The sequence below is a fragment of the Cucurbita pepo genome, chromosome LG16 (genome assembly GCF_002806865.2).
Source record: "Cucurbita pepo subsp. pepo cultivar mu-cu-16 chromosome LG16, ASM280686v2, whole genome shotgun sequence".
Taxonomy (NCBI): domain Eukaryota; kingdom Viridiplantae; phylum Streptophyta; class Magnoliopsida; order Cucurbitales; family Cucurbitaceae; genus Cucurbita; species Cucurbita pepo.
Genome location: NC_036653.1, coordinates 305,141 through 328,120, shown reverse-complemented (window position 1 = coordinate 328,120; position 22,980 = coordinate 305,141). Strand labels below are relative to the sequence as shown.

The 22,980-nt window shown below is 35.4% G+C and overlaps 3 protein-coding genes across 3 annotated transcripts; 1 reads left to right on the top strand and 2 right to left on the bottom strand.

Moving 5' to 3' along the window:
* Window positions 1-1,982: 1,982 nt before the first annotated feature.
* On the bottom strand, window positions 1,983-7,799 carry LOC111777675 (patatin-like protein 3). The gene is made up of 6 exons (XM_023657382.1): window positions 7,641-7,799; window positions 6,666-6,847; window positions 6,399-6,585; window positions 6,162-6,323; window positions 5,107-5,415; window positions 1,983-2,281 (listed from the first exon to the last, which is right to left on the bottom strand). The coding sequence occupies exons 1-6, from the start codon at window positions 7,752-7,754 to the stop codon at window positions 2,057-2,059; spliced, it is 1,179 nt and encodes a 392-aa protein (XP_023513150.1). The 5' UTR covers window positions 7,755-7,799; the 3' UTR covers window positions 1,983-2,056.
* A 913-nt stretch (window positions 7,800-8,712) lies between these two features.
* LOC111777703 (patatin-like protein 2) lies at window positions 8,713-10,447 on the bottom strand. Its single transcript, XM_023657425.1, has 5 exons — window positions 10,289-10,447; window positions 9,314-9,495; window positions 9,047-9,233; window positions 8,810-8,971; window positions 8,713-8,742 (listed from the first exon to the last, which is right to left on the bottom strand). The coding sequence occupies exons 1-5, from the start codon at window positions 10,400-10,402 to the stop codon at window positions 8,713-8,715; spliced, it is 675 nt and encodes a 224-aa protein (XP_023513193.1). The 5' UTR covers window positions 10,403-10,447.
* Window positions 10,448-15,499: 5,052 nt separating this feature from the next.
* LOC111777702 (patatin-like protein 1) lies at window positions 15,500-19,461 on the top strand. The gene is made up of 5 exons (XM_023657424.1): window positions 15,500-15,618; window positions 15,939-16,014; window positions 16,135-16,299; window positions 19,027-19,101; window positions 19,237-19,461. The coding sequence occupies exons 1-5, from the start codon at window positions 15,500-15,502 to the stop codon at window positions 19,459-19,461; spliced, it is 660 nt and encodes a 219-aa protein (XP_023513192.1).
* The last annotated feature ends 3,519 nt before the right edge of the window (window positions 19,462-22,980 follow it).

Here is a 22,980-nt window from a genome sequence, read left to right as displayed (position 1 = left end):
ATCATCATGTCGTGCATGACACTCAGGGGTCTACTAACCTCCAAACGTTGCAACAGACAGCTAGCTCGACTATCATGGATCCAAAGGAGGTGCGAATCGTCTAGGGATTCACACTCACACATGTGGATTGTGTATAGAAAAGTACCACACATCCAATTTAGTTTGGACTGGAGACCACCCCTAGGATGTTTTAATAATAGGTCCCTAGAGCATGACTTACATGTGTTTGCATTTCTACACCCCAATAGTGGGGTCATTTACTGAGTATTCTCCGAAATACGTCAGTCGTGTACTAAATCATTTTCAGGTAAAAGCAAGGCGCCCCTGTACATCTAACAATAGCATCATAATCAGAGACCATGACACGTGTATAGGCTAGTAACATATTTAAATTCCTAAACTTAGGTTAGATTAAGTTGTTATGCATTTATATTTTGAATTATTTATTGTTATCGTTTTTAATTTTGTTTTCGAATTATGTTTTCGAACACATAAGACCATAAGAGTGTTTTTAATGATGATGCTATGTTTATGTTGAAATTATGATTTTTAAGATATGTTTTAAGAGTTAAATTCCACTTAGATTAAGATGACGGTAGCTACTTTAGGCAGCAGAAATCTAGGGTCGTTACACTTCCGAACGAACCTATATAATAGTAATAATAATTGTTATTATATATATATATATATATATATATATTAATAATTTTGAGGGCATTTTTGTAATAGCAAGTAATATGTTTAAAACATCAAAACCATATATTATATACATGCCTTTTCTAAATCTCATAATGCATTGATATATCAATATCACTCTCTCTCATCTTGGACAGATAAAATAATTGAATGAAAACAAGATATAGAATTAAAATACATTATCTTATAGTTCTTCTCAATTTTAAATAAAATAATTAATATTTCCATTATTTTATAATTAATATAAGAAATAAAATGGAAAGAAAGAACGCCATAATCGACGCTGAACGTTGGATTAATGTAATAGCTCAGGTCTACCGCTAGTAGATATTGTCTTTTTTCGGACTTCCCCTCAAGGTTTTTAAAACGCGTCTGTTAGGAGAGGTTTTTACACTCTTACAAAGGGTGTTTCGTTCTCCTCCCCAACCGATGTGGGATCTCATAATCCACCCTTCTTCAGGGCACAACGTCCTTGCTAGCACTTGTTCCTTTCTCCAATCGATGTGGAATCCCCACCAAATCCACCCCCTTTTGGGGCCAGCGTCCTTACTGGCACACCGCCTCGTGTCTACCACTCTTCAGGGAGCAGCCTCCTCGCTGGCACACCGCCCAGTGTCTGGCTTTGATACCATTTATAACGGCTGAGACCCACCGCGAGTAGATATTATCCTCTTTGGACTTTCCCTTTCAGGTTTCCTCTCAAGGTTTTTAAAACTCGTTTTATATAAGATTTTAGTTATTATATTTGAGTGGGATCTCACATTTTACGTTTGTAACCAATTTTTTTATATTTGAACTTTATGAGATTTTAGTTATTAACGTAACATATATTTTATATAAGTATATTTTTTTAAATAATTATATATATTGAAAAACAACCCAATAACCGGACCTGACCCAACTCAAGAATAGAGGGTTAGGTTGGGTTGGGTTATGAACTCTATTTAGGTTGATCGGGTTGCCAACCCGACCAATTCAAAATTTGTAGTTACTCCAAAAGAATTTTTCAACCTAACCCGCTCCAAATTTTTTGTTGCTTCAAAAGATTTTTCCAATTCAGCTCAACCAAATCTGTGTACCTCGTAATTTTTGTAAATAAATTCTAATATATTTTCAAAGATTAAAATTAAATATAAAAAATATCTCCAAATCTCATTTCACCTCGACCATATATATCTCTACTTTCACCTCGACCATATATATCTCTACTTCCTATGTCATGAATCTCTCTCTTATTTTTAGAAATTAAAATTAAAATAGTACGAAAATAAAATAATAATTGAACAATAAATTAGAGATAATTGGATAACCTTGGATACCCTTACAATTTATTGTACTAAAACATGGAATGATGAAGAACTCAAGGGCTCAATCGTAATTTTCTCTCTTCCGACAGCATCTTAGCAAATTCAGCAAGAGCTTCTTCATTGGTGCCTTCCCCATCAAGAGGCTCAAACTTTCCAGATTCCAAATTTACCCTCGACAATGGCTTCTTCAGCAACCTCTCTCCCACCTCAATCAGCTTCAGTAAATTCTCTCTGGTTGCAATATCCACCGACGATACATCGCTGGTCAGCGTGTCGTCCTGGTCACGGTTTTGATTCATTTTTAGAGCGTTATAAACGTTAAAGTAAGTTTAAATGTTGAGAATTGTTGAGAGGGAGTCACACGTTAACTAATTAAAAGGATGATTATGAGTTTATAGGTAAAAAATACACCTCTATTAGAATAAGGCCTTTTGGAAAAATCAAAAGTAAAATCACGAGAGGTTATGCTTAAAATGGACAATATCATACTATTGTGGAGAGTCGTGGTTCCTAACATGGTATCAAAGTCATGCTCTTAACTTACTCATGTCAGTAAAAACCTCAAATGTCGAACAAAAAAGTTGTGAATCTTGAAGGTGAGCCAAAAGTGACTCAAGTGTTGAACAAATAGTGTACTTTGTTCGAGAGCTCCAAAGAAAGGAGTCGAGTCTCGATAAAGGGGTAAGCTATTTAAGAGCTACATAAGTCTCAAGGGAGACTCTATGGTGTACTTATGAGTGGAGGATTGTTAAGGATTGTTGGGAGAGAGTCTCACATTGGCTAATTAAGGGTTTGATGATGGGTTTATAAGTAAAGAATACATACCATGTGTAGAGTTGTGGTTCCTAACATGATATCAGATTCTTGCCCTCAATACAAACTTCAAAGTCGAAGAAAAGTGACTCAAGTGTCGAACAAAGGGTGTACTTTGTTCGAGAGCTCCAAAGAAAGGAGTCGAGACTCAATTAAGGGGTAGGCTGTTCAAGGGTTACATAAGTTTCAGGGGAGGCTCTATGGTGTACTTACGAGTGAAGGATTGTTGGGAGAGAGTCTCACATTGGCTAATTAAGAGATTGATCATAGGTTTATAAATAAAGAATACATACCATGTGAAGAGTTGTGGTTCCTAACATGATATCAGATTCTTGCCCTTAACTTAGCCATGTCAATAGAAACCTCAAAGTCGAACAAAAGTGACTCAAGTGTCGAACAAAGGGTGTACTTTGTTCGAGAGCTCCAAAAAAAGGAGTCGAGACTCAATTAAGAGGTAGGTTGTTCGAGGGTTACATAAGTCTCCGCGGAGGCTCTATGGTGTACTTACGAGTGGAGGATTGTTAAGGATTGTTGGGAGAGAGTCTCACATTGGCTAATTAAGGAATTGATCCTGGGTTTATAAGTAAAGAATACATATCATGTGGAGAGTCGTGGTTCCTAACATGGTATCCGATTCATGCCCTTAACTTAACCATGTCAATAGAAACCTCGACGTCGAACAAAAGTGACTCAAGTGTCGAACAAAGGGTGTACTTTATTCGAGGGCTCTAGAGAAAGGAGTCGAGACTCGACTAAGGGGAGACTGTTCGAGGGCTACATAGGCCTTAGAGGTGGCTCTATAATGCACTTTGTTCGAGAGGAGGATAAAGAATACGTACTATTGTGGAGGTGCGTGATTTTTAACACATAATAGCTATCTAATTTGGTGTACCTGAATACGAAGATAATTCCTGTGATGTTGCTCGCACTGAAAGATGCTGGAAATATGATAGTCGACCATATCACAGCTTGCATCACTGAAGATGTCGATAATGGGAGTTGATCCGCCGTTGTAGATCCAGCCAAGCATACCCCATTTAGACGATACGGCGGCGCTGTACTTCTCATCGTTTTTAGGAACGCCAGTACCCAATGAAAGAATCAACATCCTTTTTGCTTCCATGGGTTTTATCTTCATAAGTTCACTTCTTTGTCTCAATATGCTCATCTCTTTTGTCACATGAGTAATTGCAGCTAACGTCTGAACATCAATTCAAATCACTCGATCAGCTAATGTCTTAAAAACTCGATCAACTCAATTTAAATAATATAATTTGGATTAGTTTATGAACTTATTTGAGTTGACTAGGTTCAAATAAATGAAAAAATTTATGAATTTGGTTGGTTCATAGGTTTCCTTAAGACTAAATTGAGTTGAATCGAACCATCTCAAATTTATTGTTAATTAAAAAAATTCGGTGACTTAAAAAAACTCGATCTAGGTTTTTTAAAAAATTCATTACTTAAAAAAACTCGATCAACCCAACTNCAAGTGTCGAACAAAGGGTGTACTTTGTTCGAGAGCTCCAAAGAAAGGAGTCGAGACTCAATTAAGGGGTAGGCTGTTCAAGGGTTACATAAGTTTCAGGGGAGGCTCTATGGTGTACTTACGAGTGAAGGATTGTTGGGAGAGAGTCTCACATTGGCTAATTAAGAGATTGATCATAGGTTTATAAATAAAGAATACATACCATGTGAAGAGTTGTGGTTCCTAACATGATATCAGATTCTTGCCCTTAACTTAGCCATGTCAATAGAAACCTCAAAGTCGAACAAAAGTGACTCAAGTGTCGAACAAAGGGTGTACTTTGTTCGAGAGCTCCAAAAAAAGGAGTCGAGACTCAATTAAGAGGTAGGTTGTTCGAGGGTTACATAAGTCTCCGCGGAGGCTCTATGGTGTACTTACGAGTGGAGGATTGTTAAGGATTGTTGGGAGAGAGTCTCACATTGGCTAATTAAGGAATTGATCCTGGGTTTATAAGTAAAGAATACATATCATGTGGAGAGTCGTGGTTCCTAACATGGTATCCGATTCATGCCCTTAACTTAACCATGTCAATAGAAACCTCGACGTCGAACAAAAGTGACTCAAGTGTCGAACAAAGGGTGTACTTTATTCGAGGGCTCTAGAGAAAGGAGTCGAGACTCGACTAAGGGGAGACTGTTCGAGGGCTACATAGGCCTTAGAGGTGGCTCTATAATGCACTTTGTTCGAGAGGAGGATAAAGAATACGTACTATTGTGGAGGTGCGTGATTTTTAACACATAATAGCTATCTAATTTGGTGTACCTGAATACGAAGATAATTCCTGTGATGTTGCTCGCACTGAAAGATGCTGGAAATATGATAGTCGACCATATCACAGCTTGCATCACTGAAGATGTCGATAATGGGAGTTGATCCGCCGTTGTAGATCCAGCCAAGCATACCCCATTTAGACGATACGGCGGCGCTGTACTTCTCATCGTTTTTAGGAACGCCAGTACCCAATGAAAGAATCAACATCCTTTTTGCTTCCATGGGTTTTATCTTCATAAGTTCACTTCTTTGTCTCAATATGCTCATCTCTTTTGTCACATGAGTAATTGCAGCTAACGTCTGAACATCAATTCAAATCACTCGATCAGCTAATGTCTTAAAAACTCGATCAACTCAATTTAAATAATATAATTTGGATTAGTTTATGAACTTATTTGAGTTGACTAGGTTCAAATAAATGAAAAAATTTATGAATTTGGTTGGTTCATAGGTTTCCTTAAGACTAAATTGAGTTGAATCGAACCATCTCAAATTTATTGTTAATTAAAAAAATTCGGTGACTTAAAAAAACTCGATCTAGGTTTTTTAAAAAATTCATTACTTAAAAAAACTCGATCAACCCAACTGTTAGACGAACACGACTCTCCACAATCGTATGATATTGTCCGCTCTCATGGCTTTGCTTTGGGCTTCCCTAAAAAGGTCTCATACCAATGGACTTAGTATTCCTCACTTATAAACCCATGATCATTCCCTAAATTAGTCGATGTGGGACTTCCATCATCCAACACCTCCCCTCAAACAAAGTGCGCCTCCCCTTAATCGAGGCTCGACTCCTTTGGAGTCTGAGTCATTTTTTACTACCTTCGAGGAGGCTTGGCTCCTTTTCTTTTGGAGTTCTTTGTTCGATATTTGAGGATTTACCAATCTATTGGCACGACTAAGTTTAAGGCATGCCTCTGATACTATGTTAGACGAACACGACTCTTCACAATTGTATGATATTGAACAATGTCGTCTAACACGAACAATCTCGTTAAGTATAAACAATGTGTAATCCAATTCAATCCGAACAGAAAACTTACTGGATTATTGGCTGCGACGCCCCCATCAACCATATCAAATTTACGAACATTTCCGTTGGAATCCATAGTTTCAAATGCATGCCCTGGTAGGAAAGTAGGAGCTGCAGAGGTACTAATACAAACATCTGCCAGTTTGGGATTCTTCAGCTCATCCCATTTAGCCTGAAAATCCCAATTTCATCACTTACTCTTCAAAAAACATGAACAAATTTCATCATATCAAATAAAGTTTCATACATCAATGGTAGTGAAAATCACAGGCTGAAGAAGCTTGATATCGAAAGCAGGAATAATGATTTGTGTCAATGTTTGCTTAAGCCTTATATCTCCAAGCAAATCCTTTATCAATCGTCTCAAGTACTTGCCGTCGTACTTTGGGCCCATCACTTTCCCAAACAAATTCACTGCTGAGCTCAAGAAATGGCTGCGTTCATTACAAAAACACTGAATTTAGTGAAGAAAAAGCTTTGAAATTGACCAAATTACAAGAGAAATGAAGCCTACTTTCTCTGGGGGAAGATTTTTGGTGCATGTTCTGTGTAGAAGCTGGTAAGATCTTTGGCTGCATACAATGGACGATTGTTCTTGTCGGGAGCCGTAAGCATCGACGTAACCAAGCCACCGGTGCTCGTACCCGCAATTACGTCGAAGTAATCTGCAATTCTCGCATCTGGGCCATCCAATTCCTAACAAAAGAACCAATTTTTACACTTAAACCGTAGTGAAAGTTCTCTGTTTGTAATCATTTACTAAATCAAATAGACTACAAATGAAATGGAAAGAGCAAAAAATGGATACACGATATTAGCCTATGATCACAGGTCAAATATGATACATATGGTAAACCGTAATCTGCAAGCTACTGATGCTCGTACGAACAATTACGTCGAATTAATCTGCAGTTCGAGCATCAGGGTCATCCAATTTTTAACAAAAGAACCAATTTTTTTTTTTTTTTTTTCTTCATATTTTCACTCTTTTTGGCTAAGTTATGAAATGATGGTATCGTTTGAGAGTATTTGCTTAAACTACCACATTTAAATGGTGGTGAAAGTTCTCTATGTTTGTAATAATTTATCGAATCAAATAAATTACAAATAAAATGGAAAGTGTAACGAATCTAAATTTTCTACTTAATCTAAGGTCGCTACTGTATACATGTCATGAACATTAAAGGCGGAATTACTCTATTTAAACTTTCATAAAACATAACATTTATCTTAAAACACAGTCATGAACTTATGTATTTGAAAACATTTTTAAAACGACACAACAAAGGACGATATTATAGAAAGAGTAACAAATGGATACACGATATTAACCTATAATCAAGCGTCGAATATGATACATATGTACACCGTCGTAATGGAAGACTAATTATCCTTAGTAATACAAGATATTAGCCTATAATTGAGTGTCACATATGATACATATGGTAAACCATAATGAAAGACTAAATATCCTCAACATCGTCGTTACCTGAAGCTTAGACTCGAGGAAAGCTAGAAGGGTTCCGGGAATGATGCCTCGAATGCCACCTCCATCGATACTCAAAATGGTTATTTTCTTCCCCTTTCGAAAATCAGCACCCATGGCGTATGTTATGGATTCAAAGAGAGAGAGAAAGGTGATATCTTTGGGATTATGGTTTAGATATCTATCTCCACATGGGTCTTTATAAGAACAAGAAGTGGAGGCTAATAATTTTAGTACTGTTCAACCCTTCATTTATTTAATGTTTCACGTGATCCTAATCCTTCCAATTTAAATAACTATTGATTTTTTCGAGAAGAAAAATAATGAAAAAAACCAAATAAATAGCGGATAATATTTCATTTCTTAAATAATATAGTCGGGATAAACGTTAGAGTTTCTTTCGTACCGCTCAAATCATTATCAAATGCCCCAAAAGACATCTTTTCCTCGTTTGTTGAGTCGGTTCAGGCGTGCACAAACAAACATTAGCTGCAATAGCAAAATCCTAGTTGGTTTTCTCGACTATACTTGGCTCGAGTTGACTCATTTTACCCATTTTAGAGAAGCATTTTACTCCGTTTTTACTGAACCCGATCCAATCTAGCTCACCCGTATTAGGTGAGATTTGGAAATCTAGGACGGTGATATATATTTTTAAACGTGGGGTAAATATGGTGGGGTAAATATGTTGAGAGAGATGAATAATTTTAATAAGTGCACGGAAAATTAAATGACAATGACCCACAAAAAAAATAAAGAAATGGAAAATGATAATACATAAAATTATTGGTAAGGTGGGGCCCTCCATTTTTGTCACTCCAGAAAATTTCCCACGTGTTTTTTTTCTTCTTCATTTAAATAAATNCATCATCCAACACCTCCCCTCGAACAAAGTGCGCCTCCCCTTAATCGAGGCTCGACTCCTTTGGAGTCTGAGTCATTTTTTACTACCTTCGAGGAGGCTTGGCTCCTTTTCTTTTGGAGTTCTTTGTTCGATATTTGAGGATTTACCAATCTATTGGCACGACTAAGTTTAAGGCATGCCTCTGATACTATGTTAGACGAACACGACTCTTCACAATTGTATGATATTGAACAATGTCGTCTAACACGAACAATCTCGTTAAGTATAAACAATGTGTAATCCAATTCAATCCGAACAGAAAACTTACTGGATTATTGGCTGCGACGCCCCCATCAACCATATCAAATTTACGAACATTTCCGTTGGAATCCATAGTTTCAAATGCATGCCCTGGTAGGAAAGTAGGAGCTGCAGAGGTACTAATACAAACATCTGCCAGTTTGGGATTCTTCAGCTCATCCCATTTAGCCTGAAAATCCCAATTTCATCACTTACTCTTCAAAAAACATGAACAAATTTCATCATATCAAATAAAGTTTCATACATCAATGGTAGTGAAAATCACAGGCTGAAGAAGCTTGATATCGAAAGCAGGAATAATGATTTGTGTCAATGTTTGCTTAAGCCTTATATCTCCAAGCAAATCCTTTATCAATCGTCTCAAGTACTTGCCGTCGTACTTTGGGCCCATCACTTTCCCAAACAAATTCACTGCTGAGCTCAAGAAATGGCTGCGTTCATTACAAAAACACTGAATTTAGTGAAGAAAAAGCTTTGAAATTGACCAAATTACAAGAGAAATGAAGCCTACTTTCTCTGGGGGAAGATTTTTGGTGCATGTTCTGTGTAGAAGCTGGTAAGATCTTTGGCTGCATACAATGGACGATTGTTCTTGTCGGGAGCCGTAAGCATCGACGTAACCAAGCCACCGGTGCTCGTACCCGCAATTACGTCGAAGTAATCTGCAATTCTCGCATCTGGGCCATCCAATTCCTAACAAAAGAACCAATTTTTACACTTAAACCGTAGTGAAAGTTCTCTGTTTGTAATCATTTACTAAATCAAATAGACTACAAATGAAATGGAAAGAGCAAAAAATGGATACACGATATTAGCCTATGATCACAGGTCAAATATGATACATATGGTAAACCGTAATCTGCAAGCTACTGATGCTCGTACGAACAATTACGTCGAATTAATCTGCAGTTCGAGCATCAGGGTCATCCAATTTTTAACAAAAGAACCAATTTTTTTTTTTTTTTTTTCTTCATATTTTCACTCTTTTTGGCTAAGTTATGAAATGATGGTATCGTTTGAGAGTATTTGCTTAAACTACCACATTTAAATGGTGGTGAAAGTTCTCTATGTTTGTAATAATTTATCGAATCAAATAAATTACAAATAAAATGGAAAGTGTAACGAATCTAAATTTTCTACTTAATCTAAGGTCGCTACTGTATACATGTCATGAACATTAAAGGCGGAATTACTCTATTTAAACTTTCATAAAACATAACATTTATCTTAAAACACAGTCATGAACTTATGTATTTGAAAACATTTTTAAAACGACACAACAAAGGACGATATTATAGAAAGAGTAACAAATGGATACACGATATTAACCTATAATCAAGCGTCGAATATGATACATATGTACACCGTCGTAATGGAAGACTAATTATCCTTAGTAATACAAGATATTAGCCTATAATTGAGTGTCACATATGATACATATGGTAAACCATAATGAAAGACTAAATATCCTCAACATCGTCGTTACCTGAAGCTTAGACTCGAGGAAAGCTAGAAGGGTTCCGGGAATGATGCCTCGAATGCCACCTCCATCGATACTCAAAATGGTTATTTTCTTCCCCTTTCGAAAATCAGCACCCATGGCGTATGTTATGGATTCAAAGAGAGAGAGAAAGGTGATATCTTTGGGATTATGGTTTAGATATCTATCTCCACATGGGTCTTTATAAGAACAAGAAGTGGAGGCTAATAATTTTAGTACTGTTCAACCCTTCATTTATTTAATGTTTCACGTGATCCTAATCCTTCCAATTTAAATAACTATTGATTTTTTCGAGAAGAAAAATAATGAAAAAAACCAAATAAATAGCGGATAATATTTCATTTCTTAAATAATATAGTCGGGATAAACGTTAGAGTTTCTTTCGTACCGCTCAAATCATTATCAAATGCCCCAAAAGACATCTTTTCCTCGTTTGTTGAGTCGGTTCAGGCGTGCACAAACAAACATTAGCTGCAATAGCAAAATCCTAGTTGGTTTTCTCGACTATACTTGGCTCGAGTTGACTCATTTTACCCATTTTAGAGAAGCATTTTACTCCGTTTTTACTGAACCCGATCCAATCTAGCTCACCCGTATTAGGTGAGATTTGGAAATCTAGGACGGTGATATATATTTTTAAACGTGGGGTAAATATGGTGGGGTAAATATGTTGAGAGAGATGAATAATTTTAATAAGTGCACGGAAAATTAAATGACAATGACCCACAAAAAAAATAAAGAAATGGAAAATGATAATACATAAAATTATTGGTAAGGTGGGGCCCTCCATTTTTGTCACTCCAGAAAATTTCCCACGTGTTTTTTTTCTTCTTCATTTAAATAAATACGTGTATGACACGTAAGGTTTTGCTAGTTTTGTTTTATTTTATTCCTTAAAAATTGTAAATAAATAAATAAATAAATCATAAAATTATAACAATAGAGATATTGATTTCAACATCTTATTATTTAATTTTTTAAATCTTCTAGAAATTATTTTTTTATTTCGTGAGTAACTAAGGGGAATTTTATTCGTATTTAAATTGAAACAACGTCGTGTGAATATTAAGTTATATATTATAATTTTGTTTTATTGAATTGAAGATAGAAGTGTGGCGAAAACGAGATGGACTAAGGGATAAGAACTATTACTTTGAACTTGGATAAGAGGCAACTAGATCATGTGGAGAAAAGGAATCGAGCCTCTTGGGCTAGTCCTCGCCTTAACCTCGACATGAGGTCCACGTTGATGAATCTTGTTAAGTAATGCATATCCCCCGCCTAGAGAACTCATGTTGAGTCGAGTTCAGTTCTTTTCTTGACCTAATCTGTAAAGAAAATGTGAAGTGCCTTTGGTCAAATCTTCATATAAATACGTTTATATAACTCTCACTTTTTGTTGTCTCTAATTTAAGCATTATAGTGTCCGAGTAAGCACCACACTGATGTGCAAGTACACTTTTTAATGGCTCAAGGCGAGCATTTTGGCTCATTTGATAGTTAGTAGAGCTACCTTTTAACTAGTTTAAATTATTTTATACAAAACTAGATGAGTCAATTCTCATCGTAGAGTTCTAACTTATGACTATTGAACTCTTTAGGCAGAATTGAATTTTAAAGAGCAATGTTAAGTTAGCATCAACTAGTCGTAGTAGCTTCGACCTAAGCCAATCAAGTGATCTTACTATCGGCTCAGTCGAAAGACTTGTCTTATGTATGACGATGCATGCCCAATGACTCTTGCACGTATCATTTATATTTTATGGCATGTAATGATGTGATAATGTTATATGATGATATGATGATGTTATATGATTACGTGATGACATTAGATGATGATGTGATGATGTTATATCATGATATGATGATGTTATATGATTACGTGATGACGTTAGATATGATGATGTGATGATGTTATATGATGCCCTGATGACGTTAGGTGATGATGTTATATGATGACTTGATGACGTTAAATAATAATGTGATGATGTTATATGATGATGTACATGATGTTGACATGATGATGATGCATAATAATAAAAGATTATACGAGATGTATGATGATGTTACATATTAAGATGATGTGCATGTATTAAATGTCACGATACATTAGGACGGCGAATTTTCAAAGACACAACCCTAGTTAATGTTAATGATAATGAATGTATGAAAGCCAATGTGTGCATGTTACTTAGAGTAATGTGTGAACGATGTATAGAGTTGTGTCATAAAGATAATTTAAAAATGAAAACTATAGGGACCTCATGCATTTTGTGTGTTCATATACATCGGGATACTTCCCCATTTATGATGATGATGATGATGGTCATGCCTCGCATGACACTCAGCGGTCGGTAGACCTTCGGACGTCGCTACGGACAACTAGCTCGATTATAATGGGTCCAGTAGGTGCGAACCGATTGGGACCCATGCTCACACGTGTGGGTGTACGTAGAAAAGTACTACACATCCAATTTTGTACCGACTAGAGGCCACTTCTATGATAGTTTTTAATAATAGGTCCCAAGATCATTAATTGCATTAACTGACCCATTAGTGAGGTCACTTACTGAATATTTATTTAAAATACTAAGTCTTGTGCTACTTCTATTTTAGTTTAAGGTAAAAGCAAGACATCCATACACAGCTAACAACGACATTGTAATATGTCTCATAAGCTTGTGGAAATATTTTTTTTGTAGGCGCGTTTTAAAACCATAAGACTGACGACAGTACATAACGAGCTAAAGCAGACAATATCTACTATCGGTAGATTTGAGCTATTACAGATGTTATTTATATGCTAATATAATGGAAGTATAAGTTATTGAGATAATTGTTCATCTATAAATTTGTGATGGATTGATAACCGTTTTAGTTACGAGTTACATCTCTAGCCATGAATCATGTCTATGGTACAATCCATACATATTTTAGATATAGGGTTATTAGAGTTGTTTTGTAGACTCGTGTATAATGTAAACCCTAAGAGTTCTCATGACCAAAGACGCTTAATCACAACCAAACATATCCTTAGAAGGATTATATTTTAGTGGTTTTATTAAAGCGAAGAAAATACTTTTGTTTTATGCTTTAAAACAAGGTTGCCCTGACGTAATAGAGATATAGAAAATCTCTCTCGAGAATAACTAGTAGGTCTGGTGGACTCACCAGGGGCACAACTAGTAGGGCAAGTATAGCCCAAGGTAGCAACACTAATGTTATAAACGTTATAGACATTCATGCAGATAGTCATGGCTAGTCAGGTAGCCTCGCCAGAAGTGCATCTATGAAAACAAGGTACTCGAGGGACTTTAGGAAACAAGATATTCACATCTCTGATGGCAAAAGGAATCAATGATTCTTATTCCACCCAGTTGAAGCTAGTCACTTGTCGATTCTTCACCCGAGGTTGGTAAGAACTTAAAGACAATGTCCCCTAACTTAAGTGGGCCTATCAACAAAGTAACGGGTACTTGATGAAATGAAGAAATCTAATATGAAAGAAGGAAATAACTAGATAAATGAAAAGAGAATTGAATTCTATTTGTACTATATCTAAGATGAAAAGTCATCTATTAAAACAAGGATAGTGTGTCAAAAATGGTCGGGATAGCTTAGTTGATAAAGCAGAGGAATAAAAATCCTCGTCTCACTGATTCAAATCTAGTTCTTGACACATCATGAATTTATATGAGTATCAATCTTTCCAGTTATTTATTTCGTTCCAAAGTGGTCCTTTGTTAGCGTGAGGGTGTCCAATTTGCATACCAATGACTCGATATTGTATAGAATGAAGCAACAAGTGATCGATAGATCAAGATTTGAAGAGCTAAGCGAGTAATTGTAAAGGTGAAAGTAGATAGAAGCGACTTTGGTTGACTCTAAGTCATCTTCCAGCTGCCATTTAATCAGAAGTTTTGAGGGTGAGCTGGAGTATTATTCTTGCAAAAACCTAGGTGATGCTGTCTTGTTGTCTCCAGCTCAGATCTTTAACGTTGTCATCAAAGTTTGTCAGAAGGAGCAGTAGAAAGGGTGAAATGAGATTACCAGGGACATTTGCCTTGTAATTTTCCCGTCTTTTTCTAAGAATTTCTATGTCGTCTCCTGATATCTCGTGCTCGGCTCACTCGGTGTATGTCTATATCCCTTTGGGTTCTCTATAGAATCTTTAGGTAAATTGGTTAGCCAGACACTGAATTGTTATTACTTGTGTCATACATTCAAGCGTCACATATTTGTGAGGCGCAACATTTAATTGTTTCCAACGACTAAGCTACTAGGATATTATGGAAAATATCACTCGACATTGGTAAGCTAAAAGAGATAATTGACGACGTGAGGGATAGATTCTCATACTTGTCAAGTTACTAACTCTTGCGAACCCTTACCCTTGGCCAAGTTCATGACGAACAAGTAGTTGGAGATCACTTCATCATTCCCACATGAGATGCTATGCTAAGGCAGGACCTTAGCTAATCCAACTCCTGATAAATTACTACAAACGACTCTAGACCATCATCACTGTAATAGGTTCACTAATATGAACTACTGGCTCGACTATTAATCCCCACATCGTCATTGCACTTGTATGGGGTGACCCCACAATTGGTAGTATCATGTCAACCCTTGCTCCCTTGGGATGAGTTCATGAATAGCGGTGAGCTAATAAGCCCCCTAACCATCCCCAAATAGAAGTCTACTAACTGAAACTATTGATTATGGATAATGAAACGAGGCTTAATATCTTACATGACCTATGTCCACGAGTAACTCAAGGCATTTTGCTTTAATATGACAAGTAACCTTTATGACCCTATGAGCATACTAAAGGATCCCTCGGATCTATACTGTATTACTTATGAGTCACAACGTGTTTACTAATTGGATTCCACTTGGAAATTGATGGAAACCGTCTTAAGATTGACTCTCATGAGTAATGAAGAACTAATCCTCGAAGTCTAGCATGCATGGATGAATTTCGTAAGGACTCGTATTAATTACCCACTAGTGCCTATCGTACTTCTTTTAAAGTTATAGAAAATTTCATTGTCCTTAGTCTTTGGCACATTAAATATCACTTACTTCCAACCTCTCATAACCTTCCAATACCTTAAAATTTGAACACTCTCCCTTGTAACCCATAACGCTGCTACTGTCTCCACACAAGCCTTCCAATATTCCATAAAAAACAACATGATGAATGCAAATTTTGCAAGGAGGGAGCTCATAACAATACTCAGCATCGATGGCGGTGGCATCAAAGGCATCATCCCCGGAACTGTTCTCGCCTTTCTCGAATCCAAACTTCAGGTGTTTGACAAAACTTTACGTTCTAACTTTTTTTTTTCTATATATGTAACTATCCAAGCCCATCGCTAGCAGAAATTATCCACTTTGACCCATTACGTATTATCGTCAGCCTCACAGATTTAAAACGCATTTAATAGGGACACGTATCCACACTTTTGTAAGAAATACTTTGTTCCCCTCTCCAATCTATGTGGGGAACTCACAATATCTGCTAGCAGTGGACTTGAACTGTTACAAATGGTATCAGAGCTAGACATTGGACGGTGTGCCAAAGAGGACGTTGGCTCCGAAGGGGTAGATTGTGAGATCTCATGTCGATTAGAGAGACGTTGACCAATGTTGTCATTCCGGCTTTCGACATCAAGATTCTCCAACCGGTCATCTTCAACACCCATGATGTAATCAAAATCATGTCTGGTTTTATTTTTTATTTTTTCTTAAATTATAAATTTATTAGAACGAACATTTTTATTTTTAAGCACTTAAAAAGTTATTGGTCGGGTGTGAATATTACGCAGGCAAAAGTAAATGCATTGAAGAATCCGAGGCTGGCGGATGTGTGCTTGGCCACTTCGGCAGCGCCCATATTCTTGCCAGTCCATTTCTTTGAGACCAAGGACGATGTAGCAAACACCACTCGTACTTACGACCTCATTGATGGTGCCATTGCCATTAATAATCCTGTGAGTTACTTTCGTTAGTACCGCTTGTTCTTTATTGAAACACAAATTTACCCTTAAACTTCTTTTGAGTAGTAACTTTTTTTTACCCTAACTTTCAATTTCATTAAATAGCACGATAAAACTTAACTGATTAGTGTAATTTTTATCGAAAGATCATAGCTGTATCTCAATAAGGTCATAATAACTATATAATTCAATTAAAAAGATTTAAGTATATAGATATTTTAAGATACCTAAATATTTTAGGATAACTATTTACATTTTGAGATATTTTAGGAATAAATCTTGAAGATCGCTCATGTGTGGTCTACACGGTTTAGTCTCTACGATATATATCTCTCCTATAGTTTTTTTTTTCGGTAATGTTGGGTATCTTTTATTGATTGGTCTTAAGAAAGATTGTGAATATTTCCCACCAAAGATTTGTGTTCAACGTCAGAGCAAGGTTGTGATAAGTTGTGTAATCTCTTAAAACTCTTAGTATGCTCTATAAGTTGCGCTCTACCTGATCTTTCATATTAGAAACGATTTCTTGAGTTGTTAATGAGTGAGTTTCTTCCTGTCATGAGTAGTCCTTGACTTTGCAAGTTATGTGTTGAAAACTAGTTTGTTTGGTAGTACTGAAATACTACCAATACAACCGGTGATCTTCAAGACATTGAATGAATTAGAAGGACAAGGCCTTTGTTGGATTTCTAATAATCGGCCGTGAAATCCTTTATTTTCGGTGAGAGAAAATTGTCAACAACAGGTTGTTAGAAGGAAAATACAATGCCTAAAATAAGAAGAGAGAGAATGATGAAATTTTGACTGCCTTTAATAAACACATTTCCTATTTAAATATAACCTATCCGTTAAGAGTGGCCAACTGAATCTGTGCCCGTTCGTAGAAAATTGTCGTCTAAGAATTCGCTAATCCGTTTGTCAAATGTTCAAACGGAAACGGAGAATTAAATGTAAACGTGTGAATCTAACTAAGGACAAAGGTTTTATCTAACCGCCTTTGGGAGGCCATTAGCAAAAGTAAAATTATGCTGCCAGAGAAAGAGGCTAATGGTGCCTTGTGCAAATGAAGAATTAAAATAAACCAAGCAATATTTGCCTTGAAAACCACCGCCGAAGAAGAGATGTTGGATTACATTTAGGATGATAAGACACCGAAAGAAGCATGAGAAATGTTCATGACACTTTTCTCAAAGAAGAATATAGAAGGTTTGTTATGGTTGTACAAGAATGACCCGTTCAACCATTACTGGTAGAGTTTCAAAGTTTTCTAGCGAGCAAAAAAGTCATGGCTAAACAAATAGGAGGCATCACGTTGAAAAGTGAAGAAGAAGCACTCTACACAAATAAGAGTCGGAGCAACAATAAGTCACCCACCAAAACTAAATACAAAAATAGAGGAATTCTCCAACGAACTGTACAACCTTAAAAGGTTAGAAAAATGACAACAAGAGTTTACAAGACAAGAGATTTGAAGGTATCTGGTATAACAGATAAAAAAAAAAAAAGAAGGGTCATATGTCCAAGAATTTTTTGTCCAAAAAAGGGTACATCGAAACAATATGACAACCTCGAAAAAGGAGATAGATAATGAATGAGATACAAAATAACATATGCTTTAGTGTTAATGGCAATGATGGGAGAACATATCGGTTATGAAAATGGCTCGATCTTGATTCAGGATGCTCAAACTACATGACTGCGAACAAAGAAAACTGTAAGACAAGAAATAGTACAAAGGAAGTCGTGTGGTATGTACAACCAACAATTCACAGTTGCCGATTGATCAAACAGACAATATAATGATTGTGTCTGATAATAAATCTGATATGGTAACGTTCATTGACAACTATTCAAGATATGTGCGGATTTTTTCATGGCAAAAAAGTCTGACACATTCTCAAAATTTCAGGATTTTAGACAATGGTGGAAAATATATGTCAAAGGATTTTGATTGATATCTACACAAGTGCACGATATGTTATCAATTTACATGTGCCAACACGTCAAAAAAAAAATGGTATAGCAGAGAGAAAAAGTCAACATCTTATAGAGGTTTATCGAAGCATGCTACACGTAAAAAATGTTCCATGAAAACTTTGAACTGAAGTTATGTGAACTGTTGCCCATGTGATCAACAAGCTTCTCTAGTCAAAGTTAGGTGTCATCTCGGAGTGAAGCATTATGAGACACGAAACCTTCAATTAGCTACTTCTCAGTATTTGACTGCGTTTGCTATGTATCAGGTTTGATAAGAAAGCAATCAAACATAAATTGTTGGATATGACAATCAAAGACAAGGGGGAGAGTGTTGTGATCCGAACGGAAAGATGCTACACTTCGAGAGGTGTAGTTTTTTTATGAAGCATTTTCGTGATGGTCCTGATGAGAAGAAACTTTTACCGTACTCAAACAATATTGACAAAATTCTACAACAGAAGACAGGAGAGTAAACGGTATACATTTGGTCAATTGTTTATGCACCTGAAAATCCAAGTGACACTAATGTTAGTGAGTAAGAAGTGATTCAACCAACCAAACTTAGTGAAAAGAAAATAACACTTAAACAACTTAGATGTTAATCTGTTAAAAGATATCACTAGCTCCGTAGAGTCAAACCCATTAATTATACGAGCTCATACGGTAAAATTTTAGGAAGAAATTCTCATTCATCCTTGGTAAATGTCTATTTTGATAAGTTTCAATTTAATTTCTACAATTTAGACTTTAAAATTTGATTACCACGTTTCCACCCTTTTTCGATCTCCAAATCTTCATCAAAACTATCTTCGTATTCAGGTAACTCTATTATAAAATGCCTTAAATTTTTGAGTTGATTAGTGATTTAACACGATGGATGTAAAAACTTTAAACAAAAACGGTTTGATGATGGATTTCTTATTCTAAGAAAAGAGAGCATTGTTTGTTAAACAGGATGACTCGTTAACCGGCGATACCGCATCGGTGGATATAGCGACTCCACAAAATTTAATAAAGCTTGTGAAGATTGGGGAGGAGTTAATAAAGAAACCCGTGTCAAGGGTTAATTTAGAAACAGGAAGATATGAGACTGTTGATGGAGAAGGTAGCAATGAGGAAGCTCTCACCAAGTTTGCCAAATTGCTCCATCAAGAACGAAAGTTAAGACTAAGTGGCTAGCTAGCTAGCTGAGACTTGTTATTCTATTTTGTGAGGTGCAATTTCGTTTTGGTTCCAATCTGAATGATGTGCTAGAGACATTATGGAAAAAAGTCAGTCGTTATCGAATTTTCATTTATAAAAGATTAGTTGGCGAACCTTGAATGAGGCAATAACGTCAAATTCTACGAGGGAGCGATCCTCATGCATGCCAACTATTAGGTACCCATGTGGTTCTTCATCCATTTATTGGACAAGTTTTCGACCCAAGAACCTTGTTGGGAGAACATTGTTTGTTTCCACACACATGAAGCACTATCCAGGCGTTACCAATCTAGGTCATCCTAGGTACACGTGTAGACCTCCACTCTCAATATATGTTCACTATTAGCTACCCCTAATAGTCCCCACACGACATTGTCAATAACAAGGAAGTGACCTTGACTCTTGTGATACTGATCACCGTTCTAATCCATGCGTAATAAAGTCTAGGCTAAGCTTGGATTCCCATACATGGTGGGTATCTAGCTTAGATCTCATTTAAGGCATTCTAACTATTAACTGACTCCATCACATTTTAGTTCTAATTGGAATAGTCCGAGATAAATATAATGATATAGTTTATAACTCGAATCATAAGAAACTAGTTCAATTTTTTTAGGTAAGATCAAGCATATAAACACAACGGACCGTTCATGCATAAATAGTTCTAATCTCAATCAAAGATTTGAATTTATGTTTTTTATACTTTTCAACCTTCATAATTTCATGCATGAAAATAAACATTAAAAGAATTTAATTTCATGCTTAGTAGAATCAAATCTAGCTAACATAGTTCCGTAAAAACATTCTGAAAGGTCATTCATTTTATTGGAATATTTAAACGAACAAATTTTTTTTTTTTATAAATCATGGTTTGAGGCCATAAATACCATATTCTATCTTAAGAACTCAATCCTAACTTAACATATCAGTCAAAGTCGATTCCCACAAGCATTTTTTAAAGAGAAACTAAAATAACCATATGCAACGTGTTTAAGAGTTCAGTTTTCCAGTTTCAGGAACTTCAAATGTCACCAAATTTCTCAAATAAGTCATCAATTGAGTCAAAATAAGAAAATGGGTGAAAACAAATTAAAATTCTAGTTTAAAACCGTCCAAAACAAGCTAAAATAGTGAAGATGTTCAAAACCAATTTGATTGTACCATTGGTGGCCGGTTTAGTTATATCACCACATCAGTCTACCCAAAGAATCTAATAGAGTGTTAGGTTATGAACTTGCTGCTTATTTATAGCTTACTAGTAAATGTTCATATAGTAAAAAGAATATAGTAAATAGTTATATATGGTAGATGATTTTATTTAGCATAGAGGTATATTAGTAAACATAAATATATTAAACTGAACTATATATATATCCATTTGAACTATCTATATCTATATCTATATTTATATCTATCTATCTATATATATATATCCATTTAGGTGATGCTTGAAAATGTACGGTATATATTTTGTGTATTCTTTGTGATTGTACATGGAAGTTATCAATATATACCTCTATTCAATATTTCACCTTTTCTCTCTCCTGCTGTTTGAGTGTGTGAGTTATTGTGCAGTCTTAACGGGGAGAAGTATGATTCTTACTAGGAGTGTATCTAACTCNCAACGTGTTTAAGAGTTCAGTTTTCCAGTTTCAGGAACTTCAAATGTCACCAAATTTCTCAAATAAGTCATCAATTGAGTCAAAATAAGAAAATGGGTGAAAACAAATTAAAATTCTAGTTTAAAACCGTCCAAAACAAGCTAAAATAGTGAAGATGTTCAAAACCAATTTGATTGTACCATTGGTGGCCGGTTTAGTTATATCACCACATCAGTCTACCCAAAGAATCTAATAGAGTGTTAGGTTATGAACTTGCTGCTTATTTATAGCTTACTAGTAAATGTTCATATAGTAAAAAGAATATAGTAAATAGTTATATATGGTAGATGATTTTATTTAGCATAGAGGTATATTAGTAAACATAAATATATTAAACTGAACTATATATATATCCATTTGAACTATCTATATCTATATCTATATTTATATCTATCTATCTNTATTCTTTTCTATCTTTTTTTTTTTAATTTCATTAGGTTATTTAATATGATTTTGATATTTTATTATATAATATATATATAAAGTTTTTTTAAATTAATCATTTATATTATTTTTTAATTTTATAATNCTATATATATATATCCATTTAGGTGATGCTTGAAAATGTACGGTATATATTTTGTGTATTCTTTGTGATTGTACATGGAAGTTATCAATATATACCTCTATTCAATATTTCACCNACCATGTACACCCGTAATTCTTACCATAGTTTTCCAGATTTCTACAAGATGGTTTTTGCTCCTATCATGTATTTTAGGCACTATCTCCCTTCGATTTCTTCTACAAAGTTTTGGGTCTCCTTCTCCCGAGTTCATAGGGATCAATTTAATTCCATATTACCTAGAAATGAAGAAGAATTTTGAAGCTTAAGCCTCGAATTTATGGGTTCACCTTTTTGANATCTATTGTCGTTTATTTAAATTAGTCCTTTCTGTCTTTTTATAATTTCATCATCTATCCTTATATTCTATTTACGGTTTATATATTATAAAATTCTATTTTAAATATAAAAAATTACCTCAAAATGAAACTTCAATATTTTATTTTGTTTTTAAACATACTGTAAAATATTTCATTTTATTTTTAAACATAGGTAAATAAATTAACAAAGGTCTATTTATTCATTTTATACCATCTTTAAATACATGATTTATAATAAAATAAACTACAAATCACACTTTATAAGTTTTATTTTAATTTAAAAATATGATTTANCCTTTTCTCTCTCCTGCTGTTTGAGTGTGTGAGTTATTGTGCGGTCTTAACGGGGAGAAGTATGATTCTTACTAGGAGTGTATCTAACCCGACAACCCGGACCAACCCAACCCAAATTATAGGGGTTGGGTTGGGTTGGATTAGTCTTTTGGGTTGGGCTGGATTGTTTTTTCTGGACTCGGAGTATCTCAGTTCGGTTTTCGGTTCATAGGATAAAAAACTCGGGTTAGACCCGAAACCGAATAAACTTATAAATAACATTGAGAATTTAGTCGTAAGTTAAGGTTTGTCAGAATAGTAATCCGAGTTTTTAAAAATATTCCGTGCTCGGGTTCGACCGAAGTCGAATTTATCTGTTTATTGTTTTGTTTGTTTCTTTTACCNATATATATATAGTTTTTATAAATTAATTGGAGAACCCAATCCCAACCCAACCCAACCCGAAAATAGAGAGTTGGGTTGTAAAAAATTTTTGGTCTGGTCCAACCAACGTGAACTTTTGGGTTGAGTCAAAAAAAATCTCCCAACCCGACCGAACCTTGACCATGTACACCCGTAATTCTTACCATAGTTTTCCAGATTTCGACAAGATGGTTTTTGCTCCTATCATGTATTTTAGGCACTATCTCCTTTCGATTTCTTCTTGGGTCTCCTT

Excerpts from the sequence above, each read along its gene's own strand:
- LOC111777702 (XM_023657424.1), top strand. The coding sequence starts at position 15,500 with ATGATGAATGCAAATTTTGCAAGGAGGGAGCTCATAACAATACTCAGC. Across the intron at positions 16,015-16,134 it reads TCATCTTCAACACCCATGAT|GCAAAAGTAAATGCATTGAA; the intron begins GTAATCAAAATC and ends AATATTACGCAG. Across the intron at positions 19,102-19,236 it reads AAAACTATCTTCGTATTCAG|GATGACTCGTTAACCGGCGA; the intron begins GTAACTCTATTA and ends TTTGTTAAACAG.
- LOC111777675 (XM_023657382.1), bottom strand. The coding sequence starts at position 7,754 with ATGGGTGCTGATTTTCGAAAGGGGAAGAAAATAACCATTTTGAGTATC. Across the intron at positions 6,324-6,398 it reads TGATTTTCACTACCATTGAT|GCTAAATGGGATGAGCTGAA; the intron begins GTATGAAACTTT and ends TGGGATTTTCAG. Across the intron at positions 2,282-5,106 it reads GGAATTATCTTCGTATTCAG|GACGACACGCTGACCAGCGA; the intron begins GTACACCAAATT and ends AACCGTGACCAG.
- LOC111777703 (XM_023657425.1), bottom strand. The coding sequence starts at position 10,402 with ATGGGTGCTGATTTTCGAAAGGGGAAGAAAATAACCATTTTGAGTATC. Across the intron at positions 9,234-9,313 it reads AAAATCTTCCCCCAGAGAAA|CCATTTCTTGAGCTCAGCAG; the intron begins GTAGGCTTCATT and ends TAATGAACGCAG. Across the intron at positions 8,743-8,809 it reads GCGTCGCAGCCAATAATCCA|ACGACATTGTTCAATATCAT; the intron begins GTAAGTTTTCTG and ends TGTTCGTGTTAG.